The sequence below is a fragment of the Anomaloglossus baeobatrachus genome, chromosome 11, assembly GCF_048569485.1.
Source record: "Anomaloglossus baeobatrachus isolate aAnoBae1 chromosome 11, aAnoBae1.hap1, whole genome shotgun sequence".
Classification (NCBI taxonomy): domain Eukaryota; kingdom Metazoa; phylum Chordata; class Amphibia; order Anura; family Aromobatidae; genus Anomaloglossus; species Anomaloglossus baeobatrachus.
In genome coordinates this window covers 60,719,815-60,732,780 of record NC_134363.1, presented here as the reverse complement: position 1 = coordinate 60,732,780, position 12,966 = coordinate 60,719,815, and the positions used below count along the sequence as shown (strand labels likewise).

The 12,966-nt window shown below is 39.8% G+C and overlaps 1 protein-coding gene across 1 annotated transcript; it reads left to right on the top strand.

The window, feature by feature from the left end:
- Positions 1 to 749: 749 nt before the first annotated feature.
- Positions 750 to 10,694, top strand: TMEM86B (transmembrane protein 86B). Its single transcript, XM_075327976.1, has 3 exons — positions 750 to 874; positions 7,761 to 8,019; positions 10,163 to 10,694. Exons 1-3 carry the CDS (start codon positions 824 to 826, stop codon positions 10,588 to 10,590), a joined length of 738 nt encoding a protein of 245 aa, XP_075184091.1. The 5' UTR covers positions 750 to 823; the 3' UTR covers positions 10,591 to 10,694.
- The last annotated feature ends 2,272 nt before the right edge of the window (positions 10,695 to 12,966 follow it).

Sequence of the window (12,966 nt, the reverse complement as noted above, 5' to 3'; positions counted from 1 at the left end):
TGCAGAGCAGTGGAAATGATGACCCGGCCCCCGCAGAGCCCTGGAAGTGATGATCCGGCCCCCGCAGAGCACTGGAAGTGATGATCCGGCCCCCGCAGAGCACTGGAAGTGATGATCCAGCCCCCGCAGAGCCCTGATCTCAGCATTATCCAGTCAGTTTGGGATCTCATGAAGAGACAAAAGGATTTGTACAAGTCAACATCCACAGAAGATCTGGGGTTAGTTCTTCAAGATGTTTGGCCCCACCTCCCCGCCAAGCTCCTTCCATAACTGTACAAGTAACAAGTGTACCTAGAAGAACTGATACGTTGACGCTGTTTTGAAGATAAAGGGCAGTCACCAGTTATTAATGTGATCTAGATTTTTCTTTTGTTCATTCACTTTGTATTTATTAAATGCTAAAAATAATTTGCTAACATTTCTATTTTTACAAGCATTCTTACTTTGCGGAGTCTTTACCACACTTGCCTAAGACTTATGCACAGTACTGTATATATATATACATATATATATATATATATATATATATATATATATATATATATATCTAAATGAAGTATGAAGTCATACTTCTGTCTTTTGAAGCACTGTACTGAATAGATGACAAGTATATCACTGGGAAAATATCATGTCTCGTTGTTGCTCTTTGCCCGGAGAATGATGATGCACCGAGCACAGACACCCCGTTATCAGTAACTCTGTGTCTAAGTCCACAGGGTAAAGTGTAACATACTGTGCAGATCGAATTAATCCATTCTCCAATTCCACAGAAGGAGAATCATCTATCAGCCTCTGTTTAGTGTTCTGCTTTATAAAAGAGACAATGGATATTCTAGAGACAGATTCCAGATATAGGAGGAAGCATATGGCGACCGTAAGTGTACCTGCAGTGCTGGGGACCGATGGGGGACAATCAGCAAGACTCTACAAATAGAAAAATGTAGGATTTCTGCTTTTTGTATACGTCAATATAAGCAGTTATTAAGTTATGTATGTTTTATTCTTCTCCACAAGTTAGCAGATATCATGGTTTAAGAGCTTTACTGTAGGGCCCTTGAAAAACGGGACCCAGACCACCCGGACCTACTGTGAACTGGGAACCTCTACAGGATCTCAGATGTGTTCAGTTGGCAAACAAGGGTTTCATGCCTGGACCAGAACTCAAAAGTAGACAATCGGTCCTTGAGGAGACTCATCCTTGTGCCCTAGCACACAGGCTATAGGAGATCTGGATTTGTGTGTGGTCAGAGGAGCACACCACCCAATGAATCCTTGTTCAAATGAGACCTAAATGTCATGACTAGGGTGTAAGGGGCAGCAAAACCCAGGATCTTCTGCTGTAAATGGCAAATTGATCCTCGCTATGTGCTCACGTCTCTTCTTTTACGATTGTGGGTGCTTTTTGCAGGAGGTTGCGATCTATTAAGAAATGGTGGTGGTGGTGGTAGTGGGGAGGTCAAGGGACACAACGTAAAAATGCCTAATTAATCTATTGGGGCAGAATCTGTGTAAACATGGATACGAAGGATAGTCGGGGGGCATGCAGTGTGAGAGGTATGGCTAAATTAAAGGATCCGACAAATAAAATAGAAGCCTGGACCTCCGTATGGATGTGAGCATGACGGGGGTAGAAGAAGGGGGTACAACAGATGGTCTGGCGCCTTGAGCCTTCCACCACTATAAAAAGAAATTCTAGCAATATTAGATGTTGTATATCACTGTTATCAGATTATTTTGTATATGGAGCTATTAGTTGGTCTTGATGATTTATTGGTATATATTCAGCTTGGTACACATGGTGGTTTATTTAGGAGTACTCTAGGCTGAGTAATGCCCAACAGTGGAACATCAAACAAAGGAAGGAACAGACAAATGGAATTCATGTCCAAAACAGCCCATGTGAACAGACGTAGAGGGCCTCTCTATGGGGTCCATCTGGTTTATATGGATTTATTAGTTGGTCTTGATGATTTATTGGTATATATTCAACTTGATATACATGATGGTATATTTAAGAGCAGTCTAGGCTGACTAACGCCCAACAGTGGAACATCAAACAAAGGAAGGAACAGACAAATGGAATTCATGTCCAAAACAACCCATGTGAACAGACGTAGAGGGCCTCTCTATGGGGTCCATCTGGTTTCCATTGTGATTTCAGTTTTAGAAGGGATGAAAAAAACGATCATTGATGACTTTTTCTTCTGTTCTAAAAAACAGACACCAAACAATGGCTTCTATTTGTGTCAATTAACAAATGGGTTGGTTTGGGGCATTAATTCTGTATCAAAAGTGGAACAAACAAACATATTTCCCAAATAGAAATGTGACTGTAAAATAAGTTACTAGTTTATATAAAAAAAAAGCTTTGTTGTAAATACAGTGGAACCTTGGATTAGGAGCATAATTGGTTCCGGGAGTCTGCTCTTAAACCAAGTTACTCTTATATCAAAGCGAATTTTTCCATGGGAAATAATTGAAACACAGACAATTTGTTCCACAACCCACAAATATTTACTGTATTTATACAAACTTATTACAGTAATACAAAATAATGTGCTGTATTCATATAAAATTATTACCGTACACTAATACAAAATACTGTACAGTAAAAAACATGTAAAACAGATTAAACTGCACGTTAGCTTACAATAGAATTTTTGGTGTGCGACAGATACAGTATAAGCAATGTGCTACACTGGTTATCAGAAAGAGAGTACAGTACTGTATCCACAAATGCAAATTGATAGAAATGCTATATAGTATATACTGTAGTGTGCAATTGTGTACTGTATACTGTACACAGTACATATGGACAGAAAATTACCTCCAGAGCGCGGTGAAAGGACAGAACCGGAAGTGTACATGGTGGGAATTTGCTCTTATTGCAAAGCATTGCTCTTAAACCAAGTTACAAATTTGGAAAAAGCTTTGCTTGTTTTGCAAAACGCTCTCAAACCAAGTTACTCTTAAACCAAGGTTCTACTGTATACTATGTACCATGAAATAGGAAACCAAATAGTCCATACATTGTTCTTATTACTATTTGTGTCCATATCTGTTTTAAAACTATATTATTCACTGTCCATACACAAATCTTTAGGGACTGTATGATATGGGTATTTATACCGTATACATCAGTGGAGTCCCCACAGAAGGAGCAGCAGAGGTAAAATCATGGAAAAGAAGATGTCAAATTATTGCTAAAATGTATTTGTGAAAATTGTCTCCTTGATGAGTCCACTGGTGTCTTAAAGACGTTGCGTGCACATAGCCTTACTATATAGCCTCTAAAAACTATATAGCTTCTCTCTATATATATACAGTGTGTCCACCCATATCCTGTCCACCGCCATTAACTTGAGAACGGCAGCAGCTATAGGCATAGAAGTGGTGTCTAGGTATAGTAAAGTAGCCATGCGCTACGCAATGAAACCACCTATAGCGCCACCTGGTGGAAAACAATGGAGTTAGCATTTTTATCTCGAAAACGGAACGAGATAGAGAAAAAAAGTGAAATACAAAGTTGTAGGGCATCATCAATTCAATACGAATCGACACCTTGCATACAGAAATGCTATGATTAGAACGTGTAAACCTCACAAGGCTGCAGACGTGACGCGATACCTCATGGAGACCTTCCTACAAGTCATTGGGTATGGTGGCTGCATGGAATGACCTCCACGTTCACCTGATCTGACCCTATTGGACTTCTTTCTGTGAGGTGACATCAAACAGCAGGTGTATGCGACTCTCCACCAACATTGCAGGACCTACGACGACATATCACAGATGCTTGTGCAAACGTGTCACCTACCATATTGCACAACGTGCAGCAAGATACAGTATGCTGTCCAGAGTCCAGATGTGCATTGCCGCTGACTGTGACCACTTTGAGCATCAAAGTTAAATGAGCGCCATATGTGTGCCAGCAATCAATGTTTTGGGGGGGGGGGGCATGGGTTTCATATCAGAGCATTTCTGTATGTAAGATGTCAATTCACATTGAATTGATGATGCCCTAAAACTTTGTAATTCACTTTTTTTCCCTATCTCGTTACATTTTCAAGATAAAAATGCTAACTCCGTTGTTTTCCACCAGGTGGCGCCATAAGTGGTTTCATTGCATAGTGCATGGCCACTTTACTATACCTAGACACCACTTCTATTCCTTTAGCTGCCGCCGTTCTCAAGTTAACGGAGATGGACAGGATATGGGTGGACATACTGTATATATATATATATATATATATATATATATATATATATATATACATACACACACAGTGCCTTGCGAAAGTATTCGGCCTCTTGAATTTTTCGACCTTTTCCCACATTTCAGGCCTCAAATATAAAAAATGTAATGTTATGGTGAAGAATCAACAACAAGTGGGACACAATTGTGAAGTTGGACGATATTTATTGCTTATTTTAAATTTTTGGAAAAAATTAAAAACTGAAAATTGAGGCATGCAATATTATTCATCCCCTTTACTTTCAGTGCAGCAAACTCACTCCAGAAGTTGATTGAGGATCTCTGAATGATCCAATGTTGTCCTAAATGACTGATGATGATAAATATAAGCCACCTGTGTGTGATCAAGTCTCCGTTTAAATGCACCTGCTCTGTGATAGTCTCAGTGTTCTGTTTAAAGCACAGAGAACATCATGAAGACCAAGGAACACAACAGGCAGGTCCATGATACTGTTGTGGAGAAGTTTAAAGTCGGATTTGGTTGCAGAAAGATTTCCAAAACTTTAAACATCCCAAGGAGCACTGTGCAAGCGATCATATTGAAATGGAAGGAGTATCATACCACTGCAAATCTACCAAGACCCGGCCATCCATCCAAACTTTCATCTCAAACAAGAAGAAGTCTGATCAGAGAAGCAGCCAAGAGGCCCATGATCACTTTGGATGAACTGCAGAGATCTACAGCTGAGGTGGGAGAGTCTGTCCATAGGAAAATAATCAGTCGTACACTGCACAAATCTGGCCTTTATGGAAGAGTGGCAAGGAGAAAGCCACTTCTCAAAGATATCCATAAAAAGTGTTGTTTAACGTCTGCCATAAACCACCTAGTAGACACCAAACATGTGGAAGAAGGTGCTCTGGTCAGATGAGACCAAAATCAAACTATTTGGGCACAATGCCAAGCGATATGTTTGGCGTAAAAGGAACACAGCTCATCATCCTGAACACACCATCCCCACTGTCAAACATGGTGGTGGCAGCATCATGGTTTGGGCCTGCTTTGCTTCAGCAGGGACAGGGAAGATGGTTAAAATTGATGGGAAGATGGATGGAGCCATATAGAGGACCATTCTTGAAGAAAACCTGTTGGAGTCTGCAAAATACCTGAGACTGGGACGGAGATTTGTCTTCTTACAAGATAATGATTCCAAATATAAAGTAAAATCTACAAGGAATGGTTCACAAATAAACGTATCCAGCTGTTAGAATGGCCAAGTCACAGTCCAGACCTGAATCCAATCGAGAATCTGTGGAAAGAGCTGAAAACTGCTGTTCACAAACGCCTCCATCCAACCTCACTCAGCTCCAGCTGTTTGCAAAGGAAGAATGGGCAAGAATTTCAGTCTCTCGATGTGCAAAACTGATAGACACATCCCCCAAGAAACTTGTGCTATAATCGCAGCAAAGGGGGCGCTACACAGTATTAACTTACAGGGGACGAATAATATTGCACTCCCCAATTTTAAGATATTTATTATTTTACAAAAATTTAAAATAAGCCATAAATTTCGTTCCACTTCACAATTGTGTCCCACTTGTTGTTGATTTTTCACCATAAATCTAAAGTTTTATCTTTACTTTGAAATTTGAAATTCAAGGGGGCTGAATATTTTCGCAAGGCACTGTACATATCTGTGTATATATACACATACACATATAGTATATATATATATATATATACACATGTATATATCTATATATATATATATATATATATATATATATATATATATATATATATTATATTATATAATACATACATTGCATCAGACAAGCCTCCATTAAAGAGAACCTGGCCCTAGCAATAAAGATTTATTACTGATACCTGGCGTACTTGTTGTTCATGCACTTCTATGTTCCTGAGATATGTCCCCCTTTTCTTTGTATATAAATAAAGGTTCTTTTAGCCATCTGGGTGAGGTCGCCAAGATTACTCCCATAGAAAAATGATGAAAACCATGCCCACTTGGCTAAAAAATACTTTGATTTACATACAAGGAAGATGGGCCATATCTCAGGAACAGAGAGGAGCAGGAACAAAATAAAAACAAGACTGGATTTAAGAGAACAGCAGCATTTATATCAGACAAAAAACCCTTTTCCTAAATATACATAGAAGAACAAATATACAAAAAATACATAAAAAGAACAAAATATACAAAAATATATAAATATATATAGAAGAAAAAATATATAAAATGTACATAAAAAACCAAAATATACATAAAAATATACAAAGAAATATACATAAATATACATAGAAGAACAAATGTGCAAAAATACATAAAAAGAACAAAATATACATAAAGATATGCAAATAAATATACATACATAAATATACATAGAAGAAGAAATGTGCAAAAATACATAAAAAGAGCAAAATATACATAGAAATATGCAAAGAAATATACATACATAAATATACATAGAAGAACAAATGTGCAAAAAAAATACATAAAAAGAACAAAATATAAATAAAAATATAAAACATATCTAAATATACATAGAAGAACAAATATATAAACTATACATAAAAAGAGCACACTAGACATAAAATATGCAAAGAAATATACATACATACAGTAAATATACATAGAAGAACAAATATGGAAAATATAAATAAAAATAACAATATATACATAGAAATATACATAAATATACGAAGAATAAATATACAAAATATACATCAAAAGAACAAAATATACTTAAAAAAATAGAAAAATATATACATAAATATACGAAGAATAAATATAAAAAATATACATAAAAAGAACAAAATGTAAATAAAACTACACAAAGAAATATATACATAGAAGAACAAATATACAAATTGCACATACAAATATACCAAAAATATACATAAATATACATAGAAGAAGAAATATACTTTACAAAAAATAACAAAATTTACATAAAAATATACAAAAAATATATAAATAGACATAGAAGAACAAGTATAACAAATATACATAAAAAGAGCAAAATATACAAAAACATACATAAATATACATAAAAGAACAAATATACATAAACAATATACAAAAATATACTTATATATTCATAGAAGAAATATACAAAAATACATAAAAAGAACAAAATATGCACAAAAGTATTCAAAGAAATATACTTAAATATACATAAAACAAATATACAAAATATGCATAAAAAGAACATATAAAAATATACAAAACGTATACATAAATATACATAGCAGAACAAGTATATAAAGTATACATAAAAAGAACAAAATATACATAAAAATATACAGAATATACATAAAAGAACAAATGTACAAAATATACATACATAAGCATAAAAAGAACAAAATATACATAAAAATATACAAAAAATGTTCAAAAGTATACATGGAAGAACAAATAAACAAAATATACAAACAATTTGCATAAAAAGAACAAGATATACCTAAAAAATATTAAAAAATATACACAAAAAGAACAAATAAAAAATGAAATAAACACTATATAACTGTTTGTTTTGTGCCTAGGTAAGGAACACCGTGCCAAAGCTGCTTCCCTTCCTCATGGCTGTGTGCAATTATTTTGTGCTGTGGATTCCACTCTCTGAGCCAAGCTGGTACAACGCTCTGATTAAATGTTTGCCCATTGCAAGCCTGGAGTTCTTTGTTCTCATCTTTTCCACTGGTGTGGGCAAGTTCACCCCTTATGCTAAGAAAATTTTTCTGGGACTAGTCTTCTCGGCAGCTGGAGATATCAGTCTGGTTTGGCCAGATTACTTTCAACTGGGTAAGACGTTCTCCTTCTCTACCCAAGTCCTGCACTGATCACTCTTTTCTTAATTAATTCCTAAAATCTGGATTTAGAGGTCAACACAGCTCAGGAGGTTTCTGAGAGATTACAAATTATACAATATAAAGTGTACACATAAACCTGCCAATCAGTGTTGTGGGCGGGGTTATACAGGGCTCAACATTCAGGTGACTGATAGATCTGTAGCAGAAAATTGATTTTAACAAAATGGCAGCAAGCAGCCCAGTGAGTGATACATTGCTGGAATCAGGGTCTCTGTCCCTACATAGTGCAGCTGTCAGATTCTGTAGCAAAACTCCTTTGGCAGATTCCTTTTAAAGAGGTTTTCCACTACATTAGCATTAACGGCTTATCCTTAGGATCAGTGGCGTAGCAAAGGGGGGCGGAGGGGGCGGTCCACCAGGGAGGCACGTGTCAGGGGGTGGCATTTTGGGGGTAAAAAATAAAAAATAGAAAGCTTATAAAAAAGGAACATTCACAGCTGCATTCCTGAACATCTTTAACCCCTTAACGTCATGGTGACATGGTACTTAACGACCCATGACGTACCCAGTACGTCATGGTGAAATCGGAGCCCCAGAGCCCTGGTGGCTGCAATCAGTGTGCAAAAACCTTAGATTCGGGGAGGAGGGGACCTCTGCCTGACCTCAGGAGGGGTGGTGTTTCCCCCTCGGATCTACGGAGGCTGTGATTGGCTGACGAACGCCACTCAGCCAGTCACAGCCACTGTGATGTTTCAGCCACTGAAAATGACTTGTGACCGATCTCTCCAATCACCTTGGATCTGGAGCCGGTGACCTGCAGGTGACCACTTCCCTCAGCTTCACTCCTTCCGTGAAAGCCGAGGAGAGTGATCCCTGCAAGTGCCATTTGGTAAGTGCCCCCGATTCACCACTGCGCCCGATCAGCCCCCGCAGCAGCAGCAGCAGCAGTAGCAGTCACCGCGCCCGATCCACCGCCGCTACTGCCTCCGATCTGCCACCGCCCTCCTCCATCTGCTGCCCCCTCCATCCTCCACCGCTCTCCCCATCAGCTGCTGCCCCCTCCCCGATCTGATGCCCACTTTCTCCCACCTCTTACCCTCCTGCATCTGCTGCCCCCTCCCACACCTATCACCCTCCTCCATCTGCTGTCTCCTCCATCTGCTGTGATCCTGCTGTCTAGATCCATCCTGTAAGGTAGCTATCCCCAATCTCACCTTCCCCCCTTTCATCCCTCGCCAACGGGGGGGGGCAGCAAATTTGACGACTGCCCCGGGTGGCAGAAGCAGTAGCTACGCCACTGCTTAGGATAGGTTGTTAATGTTTGATTTGCCAGGGTGTGACATCCAGAACCCCCACTGATCAGCTGTTACTGGCAGCAGGTGCCAAGAAATGCTCAGTTCTGGAGCTATTCCGTAAACTGATAGTGGCCTTGGCCTGCTATGACACATCCGCCTCCGATGGATTTTAATTGGAAGCGGATGTGCAGCTCCACCACTAAGCTGCAACTGCCAGCCCCAAAAACAGCTGATCGGCAGGGGTGAGGGGTGTCGGATCCTGTCTGTTCACATATTGATAGGCCAACAATGTAAAAGTAGTGGACAACCCTTTTAAGTTTTTGAATCATAACAGCCTATGGAAAACTTTGCAAAAAAATTGCATGTCCTAGCTAGGTGCTTAGGGATCCCTTTTATTCCACTACAAATATGTACAAATGGTACAAGATCTTTGGTGGGCCTGGTGCATACATGTATTACCAGCATGCTCACTGACTGGTTGTTTTTTGACATGACGCCAATTAAAATGAATAGAGTCCATTGTTTTCAATGAGGGCACTGCATCTCTAAATGATGAAGATCTGCAATGTACAGTATATGGTGTTTGGCTTTAGCTAATTGGGATTTGTAGATGATGGATAGGCGTAGGCACCACCATCCCACCCATGTTCTTCCATAGCTCCATCCATTTTCGAGGAGCTCGTTCCACATTTTTGGCCAACTCCGAATTACACAAAAATGTTATGACCATTTAAAGTGATTTTCCCCCAGTTTTTTGGCCATGTTGACCATTTCCATGTTTAGCCCAAATAATCACCAGGATGGGATATTTACATGCTGACATGTTCTGTTCTCTTTCAGGTATGGTCATGTTTGGATTGGCCCATCTCATGTACACAGCTGCATTTGGCTTTCACCCTCTGAATCTCCGAATTTTCCTTGTCCTCGCCCTGTTTTGTGCCACTTTTTACTCTTTGACTTTCTCCTACCTAAGTGGGCCTTTTGTCCCTATGGTAGCAGGTTACACAATGCTGATCGGCACTATGACGTGGAGGGCACTTTCCAGGGTCAGCTTGGCATCCCATGACTTTTCCTGGGCTCGGATCTCTGCGGCGGTAGGATCCATTTTTTTCATGATTTCGGACGGTGTATTGGCCGTAGATAAATTCTGCTTTCCTATTTCCAAATCCCGGGAGATTATCATGTCGACGTATTATGGTGCACAGATGCTGATAGCCCTCTCCATCACTGGCTGGTCCAAAGATGACTTTATGTGGAAATCAAAGTAATAGTTAATGCATAAGATATTATTTGTTATATCATGTCTTGTAATAAAGTTGGTTATGTCATCACACCAATAAAATAAAATCCTGTTATTTAATAAAGCCATATTTCCGAGCAATTTAATTCTGGTATCGAGATCAGTTGACGGCTGTAGTTGCAACTTATAAAAACTCCCTGCATTCAGCTGCCATCGCTGGGTGTAGCCGCCTCTGGACATACACTTCCTTTTCTAGCCCTACTGGAGAAATGCAGTAAAATATGGCAATATAGTGCTTTACAAAAGTATTCACCTCCTCTTAGCATTTTTTGCGTTTTGCTACCTCACAACCTGGAATTTTAATGTTCATCTAAAGAACATGCTTACAACTGTTTTTCTTTTTGTTGTGAAACAAATAGGACAAAATAACTGAAAACTTCATTGTGCATAACTATTAACCCCCTAACGTCAGTACTTTGTAGATCTTCCTTTTGCGGCAATTATGGCTGCAAGTCACTTTGGATAAGTCACTATGAACTTTCCACATTTTGCCACTGGGAATTTTGCCCATTCCTCCAGTCAAAACTGCTTCAGTTCCTTCAAGTTAGATGATTTCCTTTGGTGACCAGCAATCTTCAAGTCTGACCACAGATTCTCCTTTGGATTAAGGTCTGGGCTGTGACTCCGATACATTTACACGTTTGCTCTTAAACCACTCGAGTGTTGCTTTAGCAGTAGCTTTGGGTCATTGTCTTGTTGGAAGGTGAATCTCCGTCTCAGTCTGAAATTGCTTCAGTGTAAGAGGAGAAAAAGGGGTTAAACTCGCGCAATCCGCCAAATAAGATGTAGAGATGTTGATAGATTAATCACTCTTTTATTCCATAGGTCTACGCGTTTCAAGGTACAGAGACCTCTTCCTCAGGACCAGAAATTCAACATTCATTCATGTTGATTTTCTGGTCCTGAGGAAGAGGTCTCTGTACCTTGAAACGCGTAGACCTATGGAATAAAAGAGTGATTAATCTATCAACATCTCTACATCTTATTTGGCGGATTGCGCGAGTTTAACCCCTTTTTCTCCTCTTACACTGAAGATTTCTGCACGTGGGGCCACGGCAGCTGCCATTATCCTATGCTATCTATGGTGGTTGTGACCCTTCACAACCATTTTGGGTGAGTGTATTAATTTACATTACTAACCTGTTATTTATCGGGTAAAACCCTATTAGCGCTTCTTTCTTCTAGCACTATTAGTCTCAAATTACTGACAGACTGAGATAGGTTTAGTTCAAGAAAATTCCAGTATTTCGCACCATCCATCTTCACCTTAACTTGGACCATTTTCCCTGTTCCTGCTGCCTGAAGACATTCCCACAGCATGATGCTGCCACCACCATGTTTCACTGTGGGGATGGAGTTCTTGAGGTGATGAGCTGTTTTAGTTTGGCACCAGTCATAGTGTGGCACCCTGGGGTCTCGGTCGCCACAGGGAACTGCATTCAATTTGAAGTGCTATGCTGATCCAGGTAAGAGGGAGTTAATCGCTGATGTCTGGAGCTTTACACAACATCCTGTGTTCATATCAAGTTACATAAGCAGGAGACCAGGTGCATTCATCCTGAAATCAGGGCAGAGGTGGTTACCATGGCAGTGGGGAACTTCCGGGCAGTGAGTCATTCCAAGGGAGGGGGCACTAGGAGTGACGAGTAACCCCCTAGGCCTTGTGGGGCGCTACATTTGGCGCTGCGAGCAGGGTCTTGTGCCCACACCCGCGGATATTGCGTGCCATAAAAACTTTTCACCTGGCAGCACGAACCGGATTGTGTTGTGTGACTTTTGGACTGTTTGCTTAATAACGATGGGCATCATTATCTGTCCAGCGCGGGAAAAGGAGGAGGCGTGCCTTCATGGGTGGAGCCCAGACAGGCACACGAAACTGAGCCCCGCTGCTGGAAAAAGGCAGGAAACCCCATACCTCCAAAAAAGGACAGGAGGCAAAGACTTGTTTACCCAGGAATCCTGACTTTAACGAGACTGTACACCTTGTTCCCGGTGTACCCCCTGATGGAGAACTGCAAAAATTTGCCAAAGGGTTTGTTGTTGCTGTGACTGAGTGGGGCATTGTGATTGAGGATTTCCCACACATGGACAATGCCTGGGGGAAGATTTGGCCCTCAGGAGCCAGCGGTCAAGAAATAGTGAATGTTTTTGTTTTTTTTTTATCTTTCTTGTGCAACTGTTGATCGTATATTGCCTATGACGAATACTGCTGACCTTACATGTTATTATTTCAACGTTTAAGTGATCCTGACTCCCATAAAGGGAAGATTGTTATTTGCTACCTGTTATGTGCATAGTGAAAATTGCGGTGTACTAATTTTGTTTGGTTGCAGCCCAGGAATGC